The sequence below is a fragment of the Styela clava genome, chromosome 1 (genome assembly GCF_964204865.1).
Source record: "Styela clava chromosome 1, kaStyClav1.hap1.2, whole genome shotgun sequence".
In the NCBI taxonomy this organism is placed as follows: Eukaryota; Metazoa; Chordata; class Ascidiacea; order Stolidobranchia; family Styelidae; genus Styela; species Styela clava.
In genome coordinates this window covers 14482905-14505963 of record NC_135250.1, presented here as the reverse complement: position 1 = coordinate 14505963, position 23059 = coordinate 14482905, and the positions used below count along the sequence as shown (strand labels likewise).

The window sequence follows — 23059 nt, the reverse complement described above, 5'->3', positions numbered from 1 at the left end:
TTTGTTTGTATATTTTTCTTTTTTACTGAGTAATCAATTTTATGTCTCGCTTCTATCTCTTCCAATATTACCATATCTCGGTAATTGTGTGTGTGTGTGCGTATTTCGACTTTATAATGAGCATAACAGACTATAAAATAATTGCTAAAAATAAATAATTAATATGTAAAATCCTATCCTAATTAATGTATCATAGCTCCAACAGAAAATTGGGTCTATTGTCAGAGTGTAGTTTAGTACCACGTAGAGCAGTGGTTCTCAAACTTTTTAAAAAATTATGCATAGCGGTTCGTCGGTCCCCTTTCATATTTTCTGATGACTCTCGGTTCACTAAAGGAATGAAAGCAAATTGCAACGCGGTATATCAAGCATTCATCTATTAAAATGACATAAAAACAGTTCAATGAGATGGGTGCGCTTGCTTGGCTTCCACTAGTTCTACTTTGGGTTCTGTTTTTTATAATGCAACTCTCATATCGGGTCTCACGTCCAATTTGTTTCGACATTTTGTTTTAATAGCGAAGAACGTAGAGAAAGCTGCCTCACATTTGTAAATAGTTGCAAATGGAATGAACATTTTTAGCGACATCGGGATAAGCCTGTGTCACTGGTGGTTTTTCTTTTCCTCCATAACTTAGCACAACAAAACCAAATTTCACATACGAATCGTTATATCTACATTTATTTTTTGTGGCGGAGGGCATTTTAAAATTACCCAGAGAAATTTACAATCAGATGCACATGCCTTCCATAAACAATAGACCTTCTCTCGAGCTTTGACCGCCGAAAAATTCTTCCTATACTTTACCATTGCAAAATTTTTGGGGCTATTTTAAGAGTGCTTTTGCGAGTTGGCGCCTGTAAAACGGGGTATTTGTTTCAAACCATCATTATGATTCATCAGTCATCACATACAACAATCTGTTTTTTAAAACTACCGGTGAAGAATTTTAGCCTAGTCTATCACAGCTATTTCTACACCAATTTTTTATTACTGCAATTAAATTACAGAATCAAAACAGACAGAGTGATCATGAAATTATTTGATTTATATTTAAGTTTCCGAAACACAACTGAAAACTAACGAATAGAGTTGAAAAACGCGAAAGCGAGGTAATGTTTACGACCACGCTTGAAAATTTGTCTGAGTGAGAAAAGTGTCTGAGCGGATGCGAAAAGGGAGCATTAATACGTCACGTCACGTTTTGCATCTTGCTGATTGACCGAAGCTGATGTCACGAAGTGAACAAGTGTTGGGAAAGGTCCATGCGCTCCGATTCACGCTATTTGCCACGTTCACCAACGTTTGGTACATAATTATGTCGATAGAGCGTGCCGTGCTTTGGAGAAACACTGTAAAAGCATTACATCAAAATTTTGCTTCAAATCAAAGTGCTTCTGTGTTGATGTTGTCTCGCGGTCCCCCTAAAATCGCTTCGCGGACCCCAGTTTGAGAACCATAGAGGACGTAGAGGAAAGTGGGAAAGGTTGGGACACATTTTTTCATTTGCATGATTCGAGCCGGTTATTCTGCACATTCATTTCACTTTGCGGTACTAATGCAGAGAGGGGTAAATGTAGTTTTTATTCAGCGACCAAGAAATTCCGTTGTGACACACATCTTACCACCAAAATGCTTGAAAAATGTTTTTCAAGTGTCCCATCGTACCCTACATGTGGGGCACATTCGGACAGACCCTGGGGCACAATGGGTCATTCTGTTAAATTCAACGAAGTATGCACTTAAAAATAATCGAGGAATCAGCACTATCATCTAAAGAACAGGAGGGACTTCAAATTTGGAGATTCGATATTCTTGAAATCGATGTTCAACCAAAATATTTCAAATATTTTTCAAAAAATCCCGTAAACAAAATAAATTATTTCCTCATCGAATCACAATCGTAAATTTTTTCTGATTTTCAAATATATTCCATATTGGGCCATGGGCCAAAAGATACCCTAATATTACACAAAACATAACACATCTCTATGCACTTAATAGATCACACACTGTCGAATTGTGCCCAGTGGAGCATGTCCCACTGAACCCCGATCAATTGTTCCCCACAGGAAAAAAATATTTTAAGACAGTTCCGCGTCGAGATTAGGAAGGCACATCCACTCGCCGACGTTATGAATATTTCACAGTGGGCTAAAGCTAAAAAATATATGACTGTTGTATGTCATGTTGGAAAAGCTAAAGTAGAAATAGAAAAAACTGAAATGATGAAATTTTAGTTTCAACCCTCCAAAACCAATTTCTCCTCATAGCTTGCGTCGGTCTGCATGGTTGTTGTCCGTTTACGGGGACGTTGTAACTCATCGAATATTCAAACCGCAGACCAGATATAGTATATTGTGAGAGCTGATTTTCCATTGTACCCCATGTCCCACCTTTTCTAACTTCTAATCGGCTTGTCATAACCATTTTTGCATATGTTATTCTTAACCCCCACCTTCAGACCTGACTACGTCATCCAAAAATTACGTCACTACAATGTTTTAATCACGTCATATGCTTGCCAAAGTATAGCTACGATCACCCAAATGGCATCTGGGCCGACGATAACGAACTTGCTAACACTGGCGATCACTCTTATATTGGGATCGCTCCGTTGGGAAAAATAGCTTGCTTGAATTTGGGTAATCGTCTGCGCGTTTTTGACGACCAAGAAGTTATTTTTTTACGAAACCACACGAGACCCAGAAAATTTAGATATTATATTTGTCTTTTTTTAGGTTGATATAGATTTGATAATGTTGTGTTCTAGGAAGTGTCTCAGTGTTATTTGTGGATTATACTTACTAACAATATGTCAGCTTACAACGAGTGTTTTGAGTGATGAAACAAACACAGAAAATACATCAGCTGAAGATACAAAACATGATGTACCACAGCCTCCTTCTAAAAATAATACCGTTACAGCTTCTCCTCCATCACAGACTCATCCAGGAATGAAGGATCTTATATACGCCAATCAAGATATGTTGAGACGAGCGATGTATGTAACTTTTGCAGTGTCTGGGATTTTAATTGTTTATTTTGGGATTCGTTTTATAAGGTAAGAATTTTGGTTTTAAGTTTGCTTCGATTAGTGCTAGGTTTAGGAGGTTTGATAAAAAGAAGATTCTGTATCCATTTACTAGTAAAGTTAAGATGGTGTAGCCTTTCATCGTCCAAATCCTCCCAAATAATGCAAAATTGAACACTGTACTTAATATGTTGTTTCAGTATTTAGAAACTATTGTTGGATTGATAAAAATTGTTAGGGGATCGTAAGCTAATAGCAATGATGTAAAAGAGACCATATCCATTCAATAATTGCATGAAATTGGCACAAAATATTCGATGTTAAAATGCAGTAAAGAATTCAATATGTAAACTATCCTATGAACGTCATCAATGACCAATTGTGTAATAAGTACTCAAAATTGAAACGTCAGGTAAGAGCATTTTTCTGGGCCATTCAGAGCTTGCTGAATAAACATGCTGGCATTGGTACCATTGGCAATAGGTAATAATAGCACGATTTATCTATCAGCTCACAAAAACGCAAACATGCTTGCCAGCTTGAACGTCGAATTTCGCTTATATCTATTTATGCAATCAGTTTACAGTGATACCTCGATAGTCAAACAAATTCAATCAGGATTGGTTTTCTACTACAAATTTATCGAGTACAGTAACTTTCATGTTGGTCATGAAGATTGCCCTACATGTAGTCTGCTATGACAAGTTGTGTACCTATGCTACTTCGTTTTGGCCAGCATGACTGTTGTTCAATGGTGTTTGTAGAGCTAAGATCTGAAGCCCTACCCGGCCCGAGCCTGAAATGTCAATCATTACGTTCGGGTCAGGTCGGGCTTCTATATCGCTGACTTTTTTTTAAAATGAGGCATTTGGCCGTGTGCAAAAAAACAAGTTGCCTCATTAACACGACACATACAGTACTACTCTTGCAATGACAAATCAATGAACTCCTAAATAAATATGAAATTTCGGGTTTGCTTCGGGCTCGGGCCTGCAAATCTGGTTAATTAGTCGGGCTCGGGTCGGGTTTAAAACCCACGGGCCTGGGTCGGGCCGGGCTGAAATTTTTTGGGCACAATCTTACTTCTAGGTGTTTAAGCAATGAGTTTCGTTTGAATACCCCAGCATTTTTGACTAGAATTGATTGAGTATCAAGTGGTTCAACTGTATCACCGTATTTAATTAAGTGTCCTAATTCTGATTCTATTATTAATATTTGCAGAGCACGGCGTCGAAGGGCAAGAAGATATGGAAGACTAGTTACACCTGGTCGAGAAAATATGGAAATGGAACATTTAGCATCAGACGAAGATGAAGATGTAACTGTATTTGATGCAAGACAAAGTCTTATGCAATAAACTCATTTTCAGAAGAAAGGTAGTTAAAAACGGATGTATGATAAGCATAGGCTAGCATCATGAATTGCCTCATTACATCCATTTTTTCTCTAATTGCAAATCTACCTATTCTCAAAATGGATGATGTTTACATGAATCACGCCATCATAAAATTGCGTTATTTTACATGTGTAATATATAATAATGCATATTTAAATAAGATCTCAACCGCTCCAGTGAAATACGATACTAATATTGCTTTTTCATCAAGAACAGAGAAAGTGGTGTAATTCTGTACAGATTCCCATATCATATAGTACATGGATTATTATCTATATTGAATAGCATCATGCTAAGAATATTAGTCCTAATCAACTGATCTCCCTGCGCTAGTTTGCAGGATTTCTGGACATCTTGCTCAGATTGTCTGTCGATAATTGTCTATGGCGATTGGTTTGCATTTTTCTCACATATATTGTATTTGAATCTTTTATGTAATTTTTTGATGAAGTTACTGAAATTGAAGAGCGGGACTGAAATGCAAGTAACATGGGGCATGGGGGCAAATGTATTATTTCAGTGTGAATGTTTTGCCAAATCTTGCCATTTTACAAAATGCTGTATGTTTAAGATATTAAGTGTTTGAGTATATTAAATGACTATTCAGAGTTCCATGTAGCAATTTGCAGTGAATTGAAGGTTTGAGAAAACACCCTGCCACATTTTGAAATAAGTTAGTAATTATCCAGTTTGGGTTCGGGTTAGGAGGAATGATAGCACTCAATCTAACTGGATAATTAGAATTTTTTCATTTTAGCGTTTTTTTTTGGTGAGAGCTTTGTATAAAAGAAGATTCAAAAACTTCTATAACAGTATTGTAACTTATTTTCCTTCTCCACATGAGAAAATGAGTGACGCCCACTTCAATTTGAGTATTAAGATTTAATATAGGCCCAGTGCGGTCTGTTATTTTCTCCTGCTATCTGCCTATGTATGTTCAAGGTATATCTGTTCCATGTGTATTTATGTTTTATTTTACAACTTTTTATTTGTCAATACATATTGTGCAATTTCAAGAAATACTTCTGATTATGTGTAGAGATGTCCTATTCAATGAAAAAGTTGGATTGGTATTTACAGTTGAAGTTTTGCCATTGTATGTGATTGTCCGATTATAATAATATATTAGCGCCTCCACCCTCGGTTACCACTCAATGTCTGGTATGGGATTAGTTAGCTAGTGATTTCTTTCAAATACATGAGCTTGGTGGTGGAGGAAGATGTAACCGAACCGACCAGCGGTTAGGTGAACTACCCTAAGGCGGCAAGGAGTTCAGCAAGCCTCTCGCACATAATTATCTCCCGCGCGTTGTAATCGGAGGCGCGTGCGGTGGCTAGCGTATTCCTAACGCCTAGCACACATTGCCGAGCAATCCCTGTAGCGATATTTGGAAATTCACTGGAGTGATAGATCGAGGTCTCTGCAATTTAGGGAATTAAAATGGTCATTTCGTGCTCATGGTTGCTTTTAATATTATTCTGCCAGCCCAGCGGTTCCCAAACTTTTTGTTACTGCGGCGCCAAATATCAGGGAAAAATCACACGGCGCACTTAAACACGAACAAGAGACGCAAGGTAACAGTAAACAAACTACATAGAAAGGCAAAGTGAAATTATTGATTCATGTACAGTGCCAGGGATCACCAACCCGTTGCCCGCGGGCACCAAGTCGCCCGTGAAGACCGCGTGAGTCGCCCGCAGGTCTGTTCCAAAATAAGCTTAATAACGGCGCTTATAAGTAAGCCACATCAATTAATTTTTGTCATCTTATTCTTCTATAAATCACACTTATGTTTTATTTGGGAACTGGGAATAACACTATGTTAATTATTGGACACGTAGTGGACATAACGATCGTTTCAATATTATGTTGTTCTTGTTCTTGTTGTTGTTCTTGTTCTTTGACACGTTTCTAAAAAGTCGCTTTTCTCTTCGAATACTGGACCAATTGCTTTGAAATTTTCAGTGGTTGAAGATTAATTTTTTCGCTAGAAGGCTATTACTTTTGTTTATTCTTAAATTTTATATGAATCCTATGAGATATGATATTTCATACAAAATTTCGCGGTATTTATTTTTACTCATGGGAACACTGTTTTACACTTATTTCAAGCGGTTTCGCGATCGATTGTCTTGCTCAGTACTACAGCTACTGTAGGTCGGTACCACCAATGACATTAAACAACATGATGCGCAACTCCGGCATTTTTGTCCGAAGATCGTATTCGATAGCACGCTCCAATGCACATACTTGACGAGACGAAAACGAGCGGATGTGTGCTGCTTTCAAGGCGTAGCACGAATGGTGTTCGTGTCTGCTTTGACAGTTGTTGTCGATTTTAATGATATTTTTGAAAGTTGGGGTAAAAAGAAATCGGTAAAAGGTAAGGTGAATACTATTGTTGTATATCACACCCGGGCATCGCACTGTTAAGTACATGTGGGAAAGCCAGCCTTTGTCAAATACCACGAAGTTATTAATTCAGTACGGTACGTAGTTGCCCATTTGCCGAAATTACATATTTACTTACCCCTTATGGTTTCAAATAGTTCAGGCACCTCCAGTTAGATTTTTTTAATCAGTGAGGATATATACTCATTGTTGATTGCTGCTCATTGTAACATACTATTACGCATTCACTTTTATTTGCGTATTGAATCAAAGTGTTAACAAGTTCACCTAACATTTCACTCATACCGGTCTATATTGTATAGTCTGATTTCTCAAGTATTTGGAGCCACGAATGCTTGTAATTTTCTGACTAAACCCTTTTATTAGTTGGTTTATATACCAAATTCAGTAAAATATTTTTTAAATAAAACATGAGATATTGGATTTATTAGCTTTTCCATTCTGAATCATATAGACTGCTTTATTTATTCTTAACGAAAATTAATAAATCTCCTCTCTTTCTTCAGATGTGAAAGTTGTGGACAAACCTGTCTAAGCATTGTGAGACTCTTGCAGCACAAGAGGCAATAGCAGAAATAGTAAGTATATCAATCAAGAAATTAAGCCGACATAAAGCAAAACTTTCAACTATTCGTCTAATCTCAATTTCCTATTATTTATTCACAGGACAACTATAGCAGACGGGGAGATATCAGAAGTCTGGCGACATATCAGTGACAGTGTGATTCCAAGAAATATAATGCAATTGAAAATTGCAATAGAAAAACAACCTATGGAGGCATGCAAAGACATTTGACCCTCCGGTAGAGTTGTGTATGGCCCCCACATCCTGCAGGGCTTGAGGAAAATAACTAAAAATTCCAAAGCGTAAGATTGCATAAGCGGTCTTATTTGTAAAAAGGCACAAAACACGCCAGACATACTTAAAACAGCTTTGGAAATGAGGATTACGGGTACCTCACTGCACCTGTGTTATATTTGGTTCATCAACTTTTGGTAGTACTATAGAAGAAAATCCGGAAGGGGTATAATCATCATTCATGATAAAATACTATCATACATTTTTTGAACAACTTCAATCTAGACCAGGGATCTCAAACTCGCGGCCCCAGAGAACTTCCAGTGCGGCCCTCGAACGCTTAACAATAATTGTAATAGTATTTTTGAAGTTTTTTTTTTTTATCTAAATGTAATAGATTTTTAAAACTTTCTAAAGTGAAATTGATTATTCACACAGAAAACAATTTACTGAAAGTAGTTTTGGAATATTATTTTTTTTGTCCACATTTTGACCCAATTAAGAATACACATCAAGCTAGCAAAAGAATACTTGAATAAAACACTTGAGTAATTAAATTAAACGCAAAGTACATGAAGAAGGTGGCATTTTCGAAGAAAATGGGAGTTGTAACATTTCTGCTCTTCACAAAATTCTGAAGCACATTGTTTAATTTGTCATATTTCCGTCAATACAATCAAAAAACACAATAAGCTCAGCAGTCAATATGACAAATTCGAAGACCAACTTCGAACAGAAAATTTCCATGGGTTTGTATATTAATATAATTATACAACGACTTAGTTACTAAAAATCAATATCAATAATATTTCAAGCAATCCTATGCCACGCAATGTAGTGCGAAATGTCTTGTCGAAAAAATCTGTCATTTGTTTTTTTACTGATCTATACATGAAATGATAAAAGGAACTTTTTTGCATTACTGGAATTAATTAAACATTCGTAAAGATCCAGATAAACCCATGATCATGTGGCCTCGTTAGTTAGAGTTGGTACTATAAAATCATTTCAGACTGGCCTTAGTATGCTGGTGACACAAAAAAGATGCCAAACGCCAGGACAAATGTAATTATTAAAACATTGAGTTTATACTGTAGTATTTTTGTTAATTTTAGGTTCATATATTTAGATTAAGTTATTTTTAGTGTATGTATTATTCTTTCCTTATTCAAAGCTTGTTCAAAAATGATTTTGATGGTTGTACATAGAATTTTACGATTTTTTATAATAAATACTGTAACTTGCAAATGTTGCAATAATAGTGGAATGCAAATATTAATATGTAATTGCATTTGAAATTGAAGAAAATAATAAAACTTAATCCAACTGTTTAGTTGCATCACAATATATGTCACAAACTAAAACTATCTTAAAAATATCTTTTAAGTATACATTATCAAAAACTGTTTGCGGCTCTTTTTACAATTTTCAAAATGCAATGCGGCTCTCGAAAACCCATGACACCACTGACACCACTGATCTATTCTAGACGATTCAAGCATTGCTTTGGAAAATTATATCACTTCAATTAAATTGAAATAATCTCGCTATATTAAATACAAAATCGTTGCTATCATAAAGGTAAACCAATTCAGCCACTCGAAATATATTGGCCTTCACAAAGCAATGGAGGCAGAATTGAGAGTTCATGAGCTATGAACATTTGTTCTTTTCTTTGTCTTGAACTTTCCATACTCCACAGCCCCTATTAATTTTTTTTAATTTTAATTACCATGTGATGGTCATACATATCTTTAACTTGTATTTTCTGTCATAATGTATTATCTCAATGTGCCAAACTATTAATTAGTGTGCATATTTTGCTTCCAGATGACATAAATGTATTGTCATGTTTATTACCTCAGCTTGGAGTATTGACAAGAAAAAGATGCCAGTAAATTAGGTAAAAAAATTTTCAACTCATTGTTATAATCAGAATTCACAATCAATAGGAATTATAAACAGCCAACAATCAGTGAGAATTATATGCGAAATCCCTCAGAATAAATTTGTCTAAAATCGGAGGAAGGCAAAAAATATGGGTAGTTTCCATCCACACAAGCATTTCAAGAAGACTTGCTCGAGCCAAACTAAATGAGCATCGTCAGGTGATCGGTAAGGCTGCAAGTTGAATTCAGCCCTGCAACCTCCTGCATAGAAGATAATATTAATTAGTGGGCTATGAGCTAAATTCCTAAATTTAAACAAACCTATCTACGATGCATTATGTACCAGCAATGTTACCTACGATTAACTGAATATGTAATATGTCTAATAAATTCACCTACAAAAGCAAGTTCGATAGGTGCAAACTTTGTGTTATGGAATTGTATCGCAGCACAGTTTTGTATGACACCCTCTTTAAATGAAATTTCAATGATTAAGCGCAAACATAAAAATTACTAACTCTGAACTTTGTCATTATCTGCAAAATGTTCCACACAAATCTTTCCGCTATCGCGTTTGTAATCTTCTCTGATAAAAAAAACGTCTATGATGTCCAGAATTGCTCTTTACAGCTTGCCTGTTATTCCAGCTTTCCAAGTAAGCAAAACTTTTTAGATATAGAGATTATTTTGTTTCGTTACGGGCGCAAAAAGGCAGGTACTACACGTAAAAAAGACGCCGAGTAGCAAAAGCGAGCGGAAAACGGACGCGAAAGGCGACGAGAAATATGTGCATTGGAGCGTATCATGAAATACAATGTTTTGCCTGTAGTCTTATGGAGTGACGTCAGAGTTGCCTATCATGTTGTTTAATGTCATTGGTCTAACCATAAGACTACAGGCAAAACATTGTATTTCATGATACGCTCCAATGCACATATTTCTCGTCGCCTTTCGCGTCCGTTTTCCGCTCGCTTTTGCTACTCGGCGTCTTTTTTACGTGTAGTACCTGCCTTTTTGCGCCCGTAACGAAACAAAATAATCTCTATATCTAAAAAGTTTTGCTTACTTGGAAAGCTGGAATAACAGGCAAGCTGTAAAGAGCAATTCTGGACATCATAGACGTTTTTTTTATCAGAGAAGATTAGAAACGCGATAGCGGAAAGATTTGTGTGGAACATTTTGCAGATAATGACAAAGTTCAGAGTTAGTAATTTTTATGTTTGCGCTTAATCATTGAAATTTCATTTAAAGAGGGTGTCATACAAAACTGTGCTGCGATACAATTCCATAACACAAAGTTTGCACCTATCGAACTTGCTTTTGTAGGTGAATTTATTAGACATATTACATATTCAGTTAATCGTAGGTAACATTGCTGGTACATAATGCATCGTAGATAGGTTTGTTTAAATTTAGGAATTTAGCTCATAGCCCACTAAGTAATATTATCTTCTATGCAGGAGGTTGCAGGGCTGAATTCAACTTGCAGCCTTACCGATCACCTGACGATGCTCATTTAGTTTGGCTCGAGCAAGTCTTCTTGAAATGCTTGTGTGGATGGAAACTACCCATATTTTTTGCCTTCCTCCGATTTTAGACAAATTTATTCTGAGGGATTTCGCATATAATTCTCACTGATTGTTGGCTGTTTATAATTCCTATTGATTGTGAATTCTGATTATAACAATGAGTTGAAAATTTTTTTACCTAATTTACTGGCATCTTTTTCTTGTCAATACTCCAAGCTGAGGTAATAAACATGACAATACATTTATGTCATCTGGAAGCAAAATATGCACACTAATTAATAGTTTGGCACATTGAGATAATACATCATGACAGAAAATACAAGTTAAAGATATGTATGACCATCACATGGTAATTAAAATTAAAAAAAATTAATAGGGGCTGTGGAGTATGGAAAGTTCAAGACAAAGAAAAGAACAAATGTTCATAGCTCATGAACTCTCAATTCTGCCTCCATTGCTTTGTGAAGGCCAATATATTTCGAGTGGCTGAATTGGTTTACCTTTATGATAGCAACGATTTTGTATTTAATATAGCGAGATTATTTCAATTTAATTGAAGTGATATAATTTCCCAAAGCAATGCTTGAATCGTCTAGAATAGATCAGTGGTGTCAGTGGTGTCATGGGTTTTCGAGAGCCGCATTGCATTTTGAAAATTGTAAAAAGAGCCGCAAACAGTTTTTGATAATGTATACTTAAAAGATATTTTTAAGATAGTTTTAGTTTGTGACATATATTGTGATGCAACTAAACAGTTGGATTAAGTTTTATTATTTTCTTCAATTTCAAATGCAATTACATATTAATATTTGCATTCCACTATTATTGCAACATTTGCAAGTTACAGTATTTATTATAAAAAATCGTAAAATTCTATGTACAACCATCAAAATCATTTTTGAACAAGCTTTGAATAAGGAAAGAATAATACATACACTAAAAATAACTTAATCTAAATATATGAACCTAAAATTAACAAAAATACTACAGTATAAACTCAATGTTTTAATAATTACATTTGTCCTGGCGTTTGGCATCTTTTTTGTGTCACCAGCATACTAAGGCCAGTCTGAAATGATTTTATAGTACCAACTCTAACTAACGAGGCCACATGATCATGGGTTTATCTGGATCTTTACGAATGTTTAATTAATTCCAGTAATGCAAAAGTGTTACTTTTATCATTTCATGTATAGATCAGTAAAAAAACAAATGACAGATTTTTTCGACAAGACATTTCGCACTACATTGCGTGGCATAGGATTGCTTGAAATATTATTGATATTGATTTTTAGTAACTAAGTCGTTGTATAATTATATTAATATACAAACACATGGAAATTTTCTGTTCGAAGTTGGTCTTCGAATTTGTCATATTGACTGCTGAGCTTATTGTGTTTTTTGATTGTATTGACGGAAATATGACAAATTAAACAATGTGCTTCAGAATTTTGTGAAGAGCAGAAATGTTACAACTCCCATTTTCTTCGAAAATGCCACCTTCTTCATGTACTTTGCGTTTAATTTAATTACTCAAGTGTTTTATTCAAGTATTCTTTTGCTAGCTTGATGTGTATTCTTAATTGGGTCAAAATGTGGACAAAAAAATAATATTCCAAAACTACTTTCAGTAAATTGTTTTCTGTGTGAATAATCAATTTCACTTTAGAAAGTTTTAAAAATCTATTACATTTAGATAAAAAAAAAAAACTTCAAAAATACTATTACAATTATTGTTAAGCGTTCGAGGGCCGCACTGGAAGTTCTCTGGGGCCGCGAGTTTGAGATCCCTGGTCTAGATTGAAGTTGTTCAAAAAATGTATGATAGTATTTTATCATGAATGATGATTATACCCCTTCCGGATTTTCTTCTATAGTACTACCAAAAGTTGATGAACCAAATATAACACAGGTGCAGTGAGGTACCCGTAATCCTCATTTCCAAAGCTGTTTTAAGTATGTCTGGCGTGTTTTGTGCCTTTTTACAAATAAGACCGCTTATGCAATCTTACGCTTTGGAATTTTTAGTTATTTTCCTCAAGCCCTGCAGGATGTGGGGGCCATACACAACTCTACCGGAGGGTCAAATGTCTTTGCATGCCTCCATAGGTTGTTTTTCTATTGCAATTTTCAATTGCATTATATTTCTTGGAATCACACTGTCACTGATATGTCGCCAGACTTCTGATATCTCCCCGTCTGCTATAGTTGTCCTGTGAATAAATAATAGGAAATTGAGATTAGACGAATAGTTGAAAGTTTTGCTTTATGTCGGCTTAATTTCTTGATTGATATACTTACTATTTCTGCTATTGCCTCTTGTGCTGCAAGAGTCTCACAATGCTTAGACAGGTTTGTCCACAACTTTCACATCTGAAGAAAGAGAGGAGATTTATTAATTTTCGTTAAGAATAAATAAAGCAGTCTATATGATTCAGAATGGAAAAGCTAATAAATCCAATATCTCATGTTTTATTTAAAAAATATTTTACTGAATTTGGTATATAAACCAACTAATAAAAGGGTTTAGTCAGAAAATTACAAGCATTCGTGGCTCCAAATACTTGAGAAATCAGACTATACAATATAGACCGGTATGAGTGAAATGTTAGGTGAACTTGTTAACACTTTGATTCAATACGCAAATAAAAGTGAATGCGTAATAGTATGTTACAATGAGCAGCAATCAACAATGAGTATATATCCTCACTGATTAAAAAAATCTAACTGGAGGTGCATGAACTATTTGAAACCATAAGGGGTAAGTAAATATGTAATTTCGGCAAATGGGCAACTACGTACCGTACTGAATTAATAACTTCGTAGTATTTGACAAAGGCTGGCTTTCCCACATGTACTTAACAGTGCGATGCCCGGGTGTGATATACAACAATAGTATTCACCTTACCTTTTACCGATTTCTTTTTACCCCAACTTTCAAAAATATCATTAAAATCGACAACAACTGTCAAAGCAGACACGAACACCATTCGTGCTACGCCTTGAAAGCAGCACACATCCGCTCGTTTTCGTCTCGTCAAGTATGTGCATTGGAGCGTGCTATCGAATACGATCTTCGGACAAAAATGCCGGAGTTGCGCATCATGTTGTTTAATGTCATTGGTCTAACGTCAAAACGAGAGAGGCTTCAAATGGTCCCGCGAAAACGAGAGAGAAGCACACTCTATATTTATATATCTCTGTGGTCGGTACTGGTAAGTTGCCATACCGGTGCCGTAACGCAGTGAAATTGACTTATTCCTTCCGCGGTATTACTAATGCTGCAATGCAAGTTTTATAGCCTATCGTATGCGGAACGGAATATCAGACCTACAGGTTCGGTACCGGTACTGGTAGCTCAGTACGTAAGTACGATACTGGTGCCGGTACCGGTGTCTTACCACAATGAAATTACCGTAACTTATTCTTTCACTGTCCTACCAGTGCAGTAAAGCAAGCGTTGTAGCACTTGTAGCCTAGGCTACTATATTTGTTTATTTTGATGAGAGTCTACTGGAAACAACATAAAATTTGAAAGGGAAGAATTGTTCTGTGATCAATTATCTGTCCTAAAGTGTAAATAACATAAAATTTGCAAGGGAACAACTGTTCTGTGATCAATTACCGTATATGGCCTACAGTGTACAGGTAAGATGCTGGCTGACTGCTAACCGGTACTGGTAGCTCAGTACGTAAGTACGATACTGGTACTGGTGCCGGTACCGGTGTCTTACCACAATGAAATTACCGTAACTTATTCTTTCACGGTCCTACCAGTGCAGTAATGCAAGCGTTGTAGCACTTGTAGCCTACTATATTTGTTTATTTTGATGAGAGTCTACTGGAAACAACATAAAATTTGAAAGGGAAGAATTGTTCTGTGATCAATTATCTGTCCTAAAGTGTAAACAACATAAAATTTGCAAGGGAACAACTGTTCTGTGATCAATTACCGTATATGGCCTACAGTGTACAGGTAAGATGCTGCCTGACTGCTAACTCAGTACCGCTTGACACGTTTATAAAAAGTCGCTTTTCTCTTCGAATACTGGACCAATTGCTTTGAAATTTTTAGTGGTTAAAGATAAAAATTTTCTCCAGAAGGCTATTACTTCTTTTTTCGCTATGACGTCATCAAAATTATGTGACTCTACGTGTCCATATATTTGAGCATAGCTCTCTTGTTATGATAACGATCATTCTAACTTTTTTGATCTCAGTAATGTGACGGGTCATTTAATACTCTCCCAATTATGACATCACACTGATGTCATCTTCCACGAACTCGCGTTTTTTCGTGTCCGTTGATTTGTGAATCAACAATGCCAATAATACAATTATTGATTTCAAAGAAAAATGGCAGAAAAACGAAAGAAAACCTACCATTTTTTCGGTGAATGGAAGGTGGATTTCCTTTTACCACCGTGAAAACAGCTTGCGTATCTCTCATTTGCGGGGAGTTTACAGAGACGACAAAGCGAAGCGACATTTCGCATCTTGTCACTATCCATTGATCAGCGCAGTACGGGCAGCAAAAGCTCGCCTTTTAATTCAAACAGCAATTCTATGTTACGAGATCGGTGTTTGGTTCAAGCCATCTTTGTGAATCAACATTTTTTGACATAAACTTCACAAGGAACTAAGCGCGGAATACGCCTTACTGAGGAAAATCTGCAAGACCCGCTCAACGTTACAGTGTCAAGTTACACGCCTGAGTACAACACACTGGCGGAGAGCATTAGACCAGATTTGTTCGATTTTGGTTTTCTCCTTGTTGATATTCATAATTAGTTAAATGTGTTTGTAAATGTAACATTCGGCAGTACAACTGTTAAGATTATTTCATCTTAGGGTTATGCAGGGTGTTTGTAAAAAAGTAGGTACATTGTGAACCTTTGGTTTCCGAAGATATTATTGCAGTGATCGATTTAAAATCAATTTGAAAAACACTCAGTTTGAAAATGGAAGTGTCATTGTTAGTAATTTATTCGCTACGTTGTGATAATCGTTTGATTTCCGGAAGAATCCTAAAGTTTATCAGTGTTTTTACTTGACTAAATGCCAGTAATTATCAATAATTGAAGGTTATTCGAGCAAATTGACTTTTTTTAAAAGTGTGCATTGAACTGGTAGCTCTCGGCTTAATCGGAACCCAGAAAGTAGCCTTCCGCTACGAAAAGGTTGGTGGCCCCTGGTAGGCTACACAATCAATAAACATCAATTTGGATTCCAAAAGTATATTCATGCGATCATCGACTCGGTTGAATACATCTATGGTAATTTTTGATTCCCCCCCCCCCCCCCTTCTGTACATTAGTGATATATATTTCTAATCGCTCTATATATTGACCAAACTATTCGCCGATGACACAGGCCTTCTCGGCAGCTCGAAATTCATGTTAACCCTGGAAAACACGTAAATATTGAAATGAAGAAAGTATTCGAATGGATCATTCGTAACAAGTTGACTATCAATGTATTGAGTCTAGGATTGTTCAAATAAGGCCCAGCACAAAGCCGCAGGCGACGCCAATTTTTATCACCATCAGTGGGATAAAGCTACAATCTGTCCTTTCCCACAAATATCTGGGACTAAATACGGACAATCGCTTACGCCGGGATGTATACTCGGAACGAGCTTTCTCGTTTGGTAGGTATATTGATTAAACTTCCACATTACATTGATAAAACCACTCCTATAGGATAGTGGTATATAAATATTTTTCACTCTTGCAATCTTATATCAAATACGCAATTGCAGTATGGGGACCCGTTCGTCATTCAAATTTGAATAGAATCAAAGAGTTACAGAATGAGTTTTGTTGTTCTCGCTGCAATATTTGTTTATAATTTAGAATCCGTGAAATTGTCTGGAGCAAATTGTTACCTGCTCTTTTTATTTATAAGTTATTTGAAATATATTAAAGTTGTCCTTCTTTATTGCGTAATCAAGTATACTGTGCCTTGCCAATGTTTAGGGTTTGTCAAGTCATTTCATTGTAAGTTTAACTGTGATTTATACGCATTTCGATAGACTGTGATGTGTTTAATTAAGGCTTGCGATATTTTACTTTGCAGTTTACACACTTCATTGAAACACTTCACTGAGTTTTATTGGATTTTATTCTGTCATTCGAGCACAATTCAAGTAAAATTTCACAGTTTCGAAGCTGCGTTTTCTTATAATGAGAAGAACATTGTGTTGAACAGTTTTGGGGTTTCAGTGAGTGAGTTAAACTGTCGTGTACCACTTGTCCTACTTGTTCCCAGGTTGTAAAAATGGGTGTATAGATGAACTACACCTGATTGAATTAAAGTATTGTTAATTTGAATGGCGATACAGGCATTGAGATATCGCTTTTGTCGCCGATACCGATCTGATATCCAAATGCCGATATGGCCGGTATTCCGATAACATCTAATTATCATCTGGATTTTAAGAGATTGACAGGATAAAATAGTTGTCTAATTGGGATACGTAGGACAAAAGGGACAAGTGAGAAAAGTGGGACACGATATTTTTGAGACGACCTCATTAACCACACACGGCGAACGATTAAAATGAACAACACATGAATTAAACTTGACGTTGTAGCTCGCAACAACGGCCGTAGTAATGGTACATAACAAAAACACCATTCTGCAGCTTGCGAATATTTATAAGGTCCTTCAGCCAATGCACAAATATCACAATAATTGTATACATATACATTGCATTTAATTGCTATTTTATCGAACAAAGTAATATACGCTCATATAACACAAGATCAGTTTACACACACTCTTTCTTTTTGCGTTGTTTATCACATTCCAAAACTCATAATTAGATAGAGATACAAGAGGGTTACATGTGGAACGATATATATCAAGTGAGTTGAAAAAAGCGTGCCTCACAAGCTATTTAAAGCAGAGTTGAAAAAACATTTATTGTCATATTATATAGCCCACTAGAGATCGAGAATTGTGTGACTGCCCACCAGCCACAGCAATTTTTCAAAGATCATGTGGATCAGAAGGATGTGGCCTTTTTGGGTTGATACATTTACTTTTTCCACATTGTTTATATCTGGATTACTAAATGTTGTTTTCCATATATATATATTCCTATTTTGTATTCATCACTCATCAGATTGATTTTCTTACCTGTTGCCATCTCAAAATCTTTTTAGTGTTTCCAGAGCTTTATGTATTGCATTCCTATTACCCAATGTAATAGTTATATCGTCAGCATATCCATTTGTTTTGGTATTGATATTCCTTAGATTTTTTCAACAGAGTTAATTTGTCATCGGTTCTACCGCTATTAAAATATGTATATGCTGAGTTTGACTCTTTGGCTTAGTCCTCGTTCTGTTAGTTGTACTGTTTCACGAAGATATTCATTCATTATTATTTGAAATTCTGCGAAATTGTATACAATTTTGATTTTCTGTGTCACAAACTGCAATATTTCTGTCTGTTGGCGATTTGGTAAAAACCAGAACATCACAACTAGTGAGTCTAAAATAGTATAATGAGGTCTTATTAATATAGTAGACATTTGTATATCGTCACGCTAATAACCGAAATGCGTAAGTCATTTTTGACGAATTTGAGTTTTCTCGTTAAAACCCATCTATATGTTGTTGCGCACCAGCATGTTGAATTAGTTTTTATTAAACGGATAATAAAACGCTTTACTGGGAGAAAAAAACGCTTTGCCTAAGTCATGGATGTGACATACGCAATTTTGCAACGTTTCTAAAGCGATGCCATCATACGATATTATGACGTCATACCCATTACATCGAGGTTGTCTTCAGCAGACATCGCCGTAGAAGCCTGCCGTTAGGTTGTGCGCCGTTATTAGATGTTCGTGTGTCTTGTCATTATATAGCGATTAAAATGAGTGCTTCACTTCTGAGAAACCTTAATGCGAATGAAGTTATTATGAGGATAGAAAATGAAGATTCAGGTGGGTCTGTAGGTCTATATTTAATTTTTGCAAAGTTTCGTTAGTCTACGTACCAACTAAAAATGAGTTTAGTAAAGGACGTACCAAGTATTTTATTCTTATAGATGACATGCTTGAAACCCAAAGTGTGTCAGATTCAGACCCAGACTTTGTTTTTATTCAAGAGTTTGATGAGGATGAAGAAAATTGGCAAGGTGTTAAATCTAAAAAATTATCCAACTACGCTCAACGCAGTTCCACAGTGTGGTTAGTCCTGTTTTGTTTTCAATTTATTTAATATCATCATTGCCGATAACGTTACACTTTAAATCATGTTTCATTATCTGTTTTAGACGTTGGGTAAAAGGAAACGCGTAAAACGGGCGCGCCCCTTTGGATGGAAAAATAATATTTGCAAAAGGAATCGTCTAGTTGGATTAAATTACAATAGCCGAAAAGGAAAGCAAAATATAGCAAGAAAAATGGGGATGCCGTGCAAATCCACGTATTGTCGAAAATCCAGCTTACGGCAATGTGCGAGTCTGACAGAAGATGAGAGACAGTGAGTTTTCAAAAATTTTTGGAAAATGGAATCGTGGTCTGAAAGAAGATCATATATCAGGGCTTCAGTATCGAAGGTAAACGATATTTGAAAACACTGATTTTATGTCACGATTTCCGCATCTCATTTAATTAAATTTGTACTGTTTTGTAGGTTACCACCAAGCAAAGGAAAATTGCTGAAAATATGTCAAGAAGAAAGTCATCTTTTGAATACCATTTACAATTACAAAATGGAACATGCATTCTGGTGTGCAAAAAAAAACTCTTTTCGGCTACAATTGGCATTAGCCAACGAACTTTGCTCTCGTGGCTGGAAGGTCCCGCACCATTCATAAAGTCCAAGAAAAGGTATGTAGCAAAAAGAGCAATAAATGCACAATGTAATATTCATTTAATATTCATTGAATAATGACTGAAACATTCATTTTCTATTTTTTTAAGGTAAAACTGCTTTTATCCAAAGGCAAGATATGGATTTCATTATAAAATGGTTACATGCACTACCTACATTGCCATCTCACTATTGCCGTTCTAGAGGTACCTATAAAAATAAAAAGTATCTATATCCCGGAACGACTGTTTCAAACCTTCATCGTTTATATTCTGAAGAGGCAACAAATTCTGAAAGACGGGTTATTAGCATCGCAAAGTTCAGGGACATATTCACCAAAGAAAATTTTTCAACATTTCGGCCTAGAAAGGACCAATGTGATATTTGTGTGGGATTTTCGCATGGAAATATTGACGACGGGGAGTATAGAGCCCATGTAATATCAAAAGATGTGGCGAGAGCTGAAAAAAATGCCGACAAAGAATCAGCTGATGGAAGCATATCCGTTTGGATTATAGACTTACAGGCAGTCCTGATTCTTCCCAAAACTCACGCCAGTTCGATGTATTATAAAACCAAACTGCAGATGCATAATTTTACTCTTTATAATTTGCAAACAAAAGAAGGATTCTGCTATCCATGGGAAGAGCACGAAGGCGATTTAAGAAGTGAAGTGTTTGCCTCGCTACAGTTCTCTCATTTCAACCAATATGTTACAGATCATCCTTCAATAAAAGAACTAATGATATGGAGTGACGGTTGTGGGTATCAAAACCGTAATGTAATCGTCGCAAATGCATATTTAGATTTGGCAAGGGAAACATAAAATTAAAATAACGCAGAAATTTTTAACAACTGGACACACTCAGATGGAAGTGGATTCAATGCATTCCATGATTGAGAAAAAAGTTGTGGCCGACGTCATTACGTCACGTGATTATCACGTAATCATGCAGTGTGCAAGGTCTCGGCCATTTCCATACCAGGTCAAGCCAGTACAACATCAGGATTTTAAGAAAATGACGGGGAAATACTTTGCCAGTATACGCCCTGGAAATACAGCAGGTGATCCAAAGGTGCATCATCTCCGAGCAATACACTATACTTCCACAATTCACTTCAAAACTACGTTTATGGATGAGTGGGAATTACTTCCACGCAGAATGCATAAACCTGAAAAACAATTCCAATGGATAAATTTGTTTCCAGGTCAACTTAAGATAAGCTGTAGAAAATTTTGTGATTTACAAGAAATGAAGAGAGTGCTGCCAACATACGCACATTGCTTTTATGACAAAATTCCACACCATTTATAATAAATAACTACCATATTTTCAAAGAAGAAATGCAAAGTTACGTTAGTTTTCGCTGAGTAGTTAATTTTACAAAAGTTTTTTTTTCTGTTTTTTCAATAAATTCTCCATTGTTTGTTGAATGGCATTGTATGGTTTTGTTGACAAGGTTAAAGTTATGATCGAACCGTATTTTGAATGTCGTACACACCTGCAATTCAGCGCTCTTTTTTATTTTTTTATACTTTATAATCAATATCTACGGAAAGTCTCAATTTTGGTGGGTGTTTAGAGCGCATTAAATTGTTGAAATATATATTTCAAAAATAAAAAAAATAATGTTATTAAAACAGATAAGCTGTTTTGGGGTTTGGACATTGTAGAGACTGTTTATTACATTCGTTTTTTGAATGTTCGCTTTCGAGGAATGATAGTTCCAACAAAGTTGTGAAATTGCGTATGTCACCAAGTCATAGGCGCATTTCTGCGTAAGTCACAGTGCGCCATTATGACGTAACATGCCTGCGTCATACAAATTAATTTAAATCCGGCTACCGTTAAAATAATGAACCATGGGAAATTATTTACTCTACATGGCAAAACAATACCAAGAGGAAGTTTTTTACGTTTTTCTCGAAACTGCTAAGAATGACTTACGCAATTCGGTTATTAGCGTGACGATATATAATATGGTGAAAAAGCAAAAAAAAAAACTGGAAATAACTTTGTGATATTGTTAAATCCAATTTCTTGGCGGCACAATTTGGCTTCTATTGCCATGTATCCTAGCAGACTTCCTTCGAACAAAAACATAGGTCGCATTCCAATCGAAGAGATTCACGTCCTCCGATATGGGATATGTAATGTTTTTGTTTAATAACATCCGACATGATTTGAGATGAGCTATCGCTCACTATATGACAAATCATTTTATGCTATCATATTATAAATTATTTAAACTGTATAAAGGCGGCAGTGCGACTTGCGCATAACGCTAGCTAAGGATCCACCAAAGATTGAAAAAACAAGAGAGAATGCTCAAATATATGGGCACGAAAACCCAAACCAAATGGTGCAATATGCTATCTGTCATAGTATGGACTACCGCCACAAGGCACACAAAAAAACGAATCAGATAGATAGAGCCCACATTTTTGAAATAAAGAAAAGTAGTAACGTTCTATAGCGAAAACTACAATTGTCACGGTCGAAGATGTTGCTACCGTGGTTGTAGATGAATCAGGAGACTCAAGGATTCCGGATTGGTTGTTTATTGAACTCTAATATCAAATTTGAAACAGCATAACAGAATAACATTACTAAAGAACTCAAAACACGACCTGCCGCCAGTGCAGCGACCAGAGAAGAGAGAGCGAAAGACAGTTTTTCTCTCATGTGTAGTGGTCGGCGTCCCAATCCGACAAAACAGCATTAAACAAGGGTCAACATAACTGTTTATAAACATAAAAGTATACATATACACACAATATAAACACGGACACTTTAGTAGTCCGCGACACAATCTTTAACCATTAAAAACCTAAAAACAATTGTTAATGAGAAAAGCAATTTTTCATAACAAGGAAATGAACAAGAACAACAACATAATAATAACAAGGCGATCCATATGTACATTTCGTGTCTAATAAAGTAGTTTTATACATAGGGAGATAGGCAAAGAGAAGAATCTAACAAAAAAAAGGTTGGGACCTCTAGAATAATCACGCCACTGGCCTGCATCTGATACATAAAATAGGATTTGTAATTTTGACACACAAATTTCGAAAAATTATTCAAATATTGAATATTTATGCGATGAATTTCTCTCAGCACCAATCATAACGATTTGAACCCCGCGCATCAATTGATTAATTGCTT

At 35.8% G+C, this 23059-nt stretch overlaps 1 protein-coding gene and 3 long non-coding RNA genes across 4 annotated transcripts; 3 read left to right on the top strand and 1 right to left on the bottom strand.

The window, feature by feature from the left end:
* Positions 1–2722: 2722 nt before the first annotated feature.
* LOC120348407 (uncharacterized) lies at positions 2723–5568 on the top strand. Its single transcript, XM_039418519.2, has 2 exons — positions 2723–3065; positions 4257–5568. The coding sequence occupies exons 1-2, from the start codon at positions 2761–2763 to the stop codon at positions 4390–4392; spliced, it is 441 nt and encodes a 146-aa protein (XP_039274453.2). The 5' UTR covers positions 2723–2760; the 3' UTR covers positions 4393–5568.
* A 1026-nt stretch (positions 5569–6594) lies between these two features.
* On the top strand, positions 6595–7841 carry LOC144420596 (uncharacterized). The gene is made up of 3 exons (XR_013474717.1): positions 6595–6815; positions 7351–7422; positions 7511–7841. It is a non-coding gene; the product is annotated as an uncharacterized LOC144420596 (long non-coding RNA).
* Positions 7842–11716: 3875 nt separating this feature from the next.
* Positions 11717–14172, bottom strand: LOC144425633 (uncharacterized). The gene is made up of 3 exons (XR_013477567.1): positions 13970–14172; positions 13363–13434; positions 11717–13274 (listed from the first exon to the last, which is right to left on the bottom strand). It is a non-coding gene; the product is annotated as an uncharacterized LOC144425633 (long non-coding RNA).
* Positions 14173–18676: 4504 nt separating this feature from the next.
* On the top strand, positions 18677–19292 carry LOC144425852 (uncharacterized). Its single transcript, XR_013477695.1, has 2 exons — positions 18677–19015; positions 19120–19292. It is a non-coding gene; the product is annotated as an uncharacterized LOC144425852 (long non-coding RNA).
* The last annotated feature ends 3767 nt before the right edge of the window (positions 19293–23059 follow it).

Bases quoted from the DNA above. Each gene is read 5' to 3' on its own strand.
- LOC120348407 (XM_039418519.2), top strand. From the start codon at position 2,761: ATGTTGTGTTCTAGGAAGTGTCTCAGTGTTATTTGTGGATTATACTTA. The intron at 3,066-4,256 runs GTAAGAATTTTG...TAATATTTGCAG, and splicing joins TTTGGGATTCGTTTTATAAG to AGCACGGCGTCGAAGGGCAA.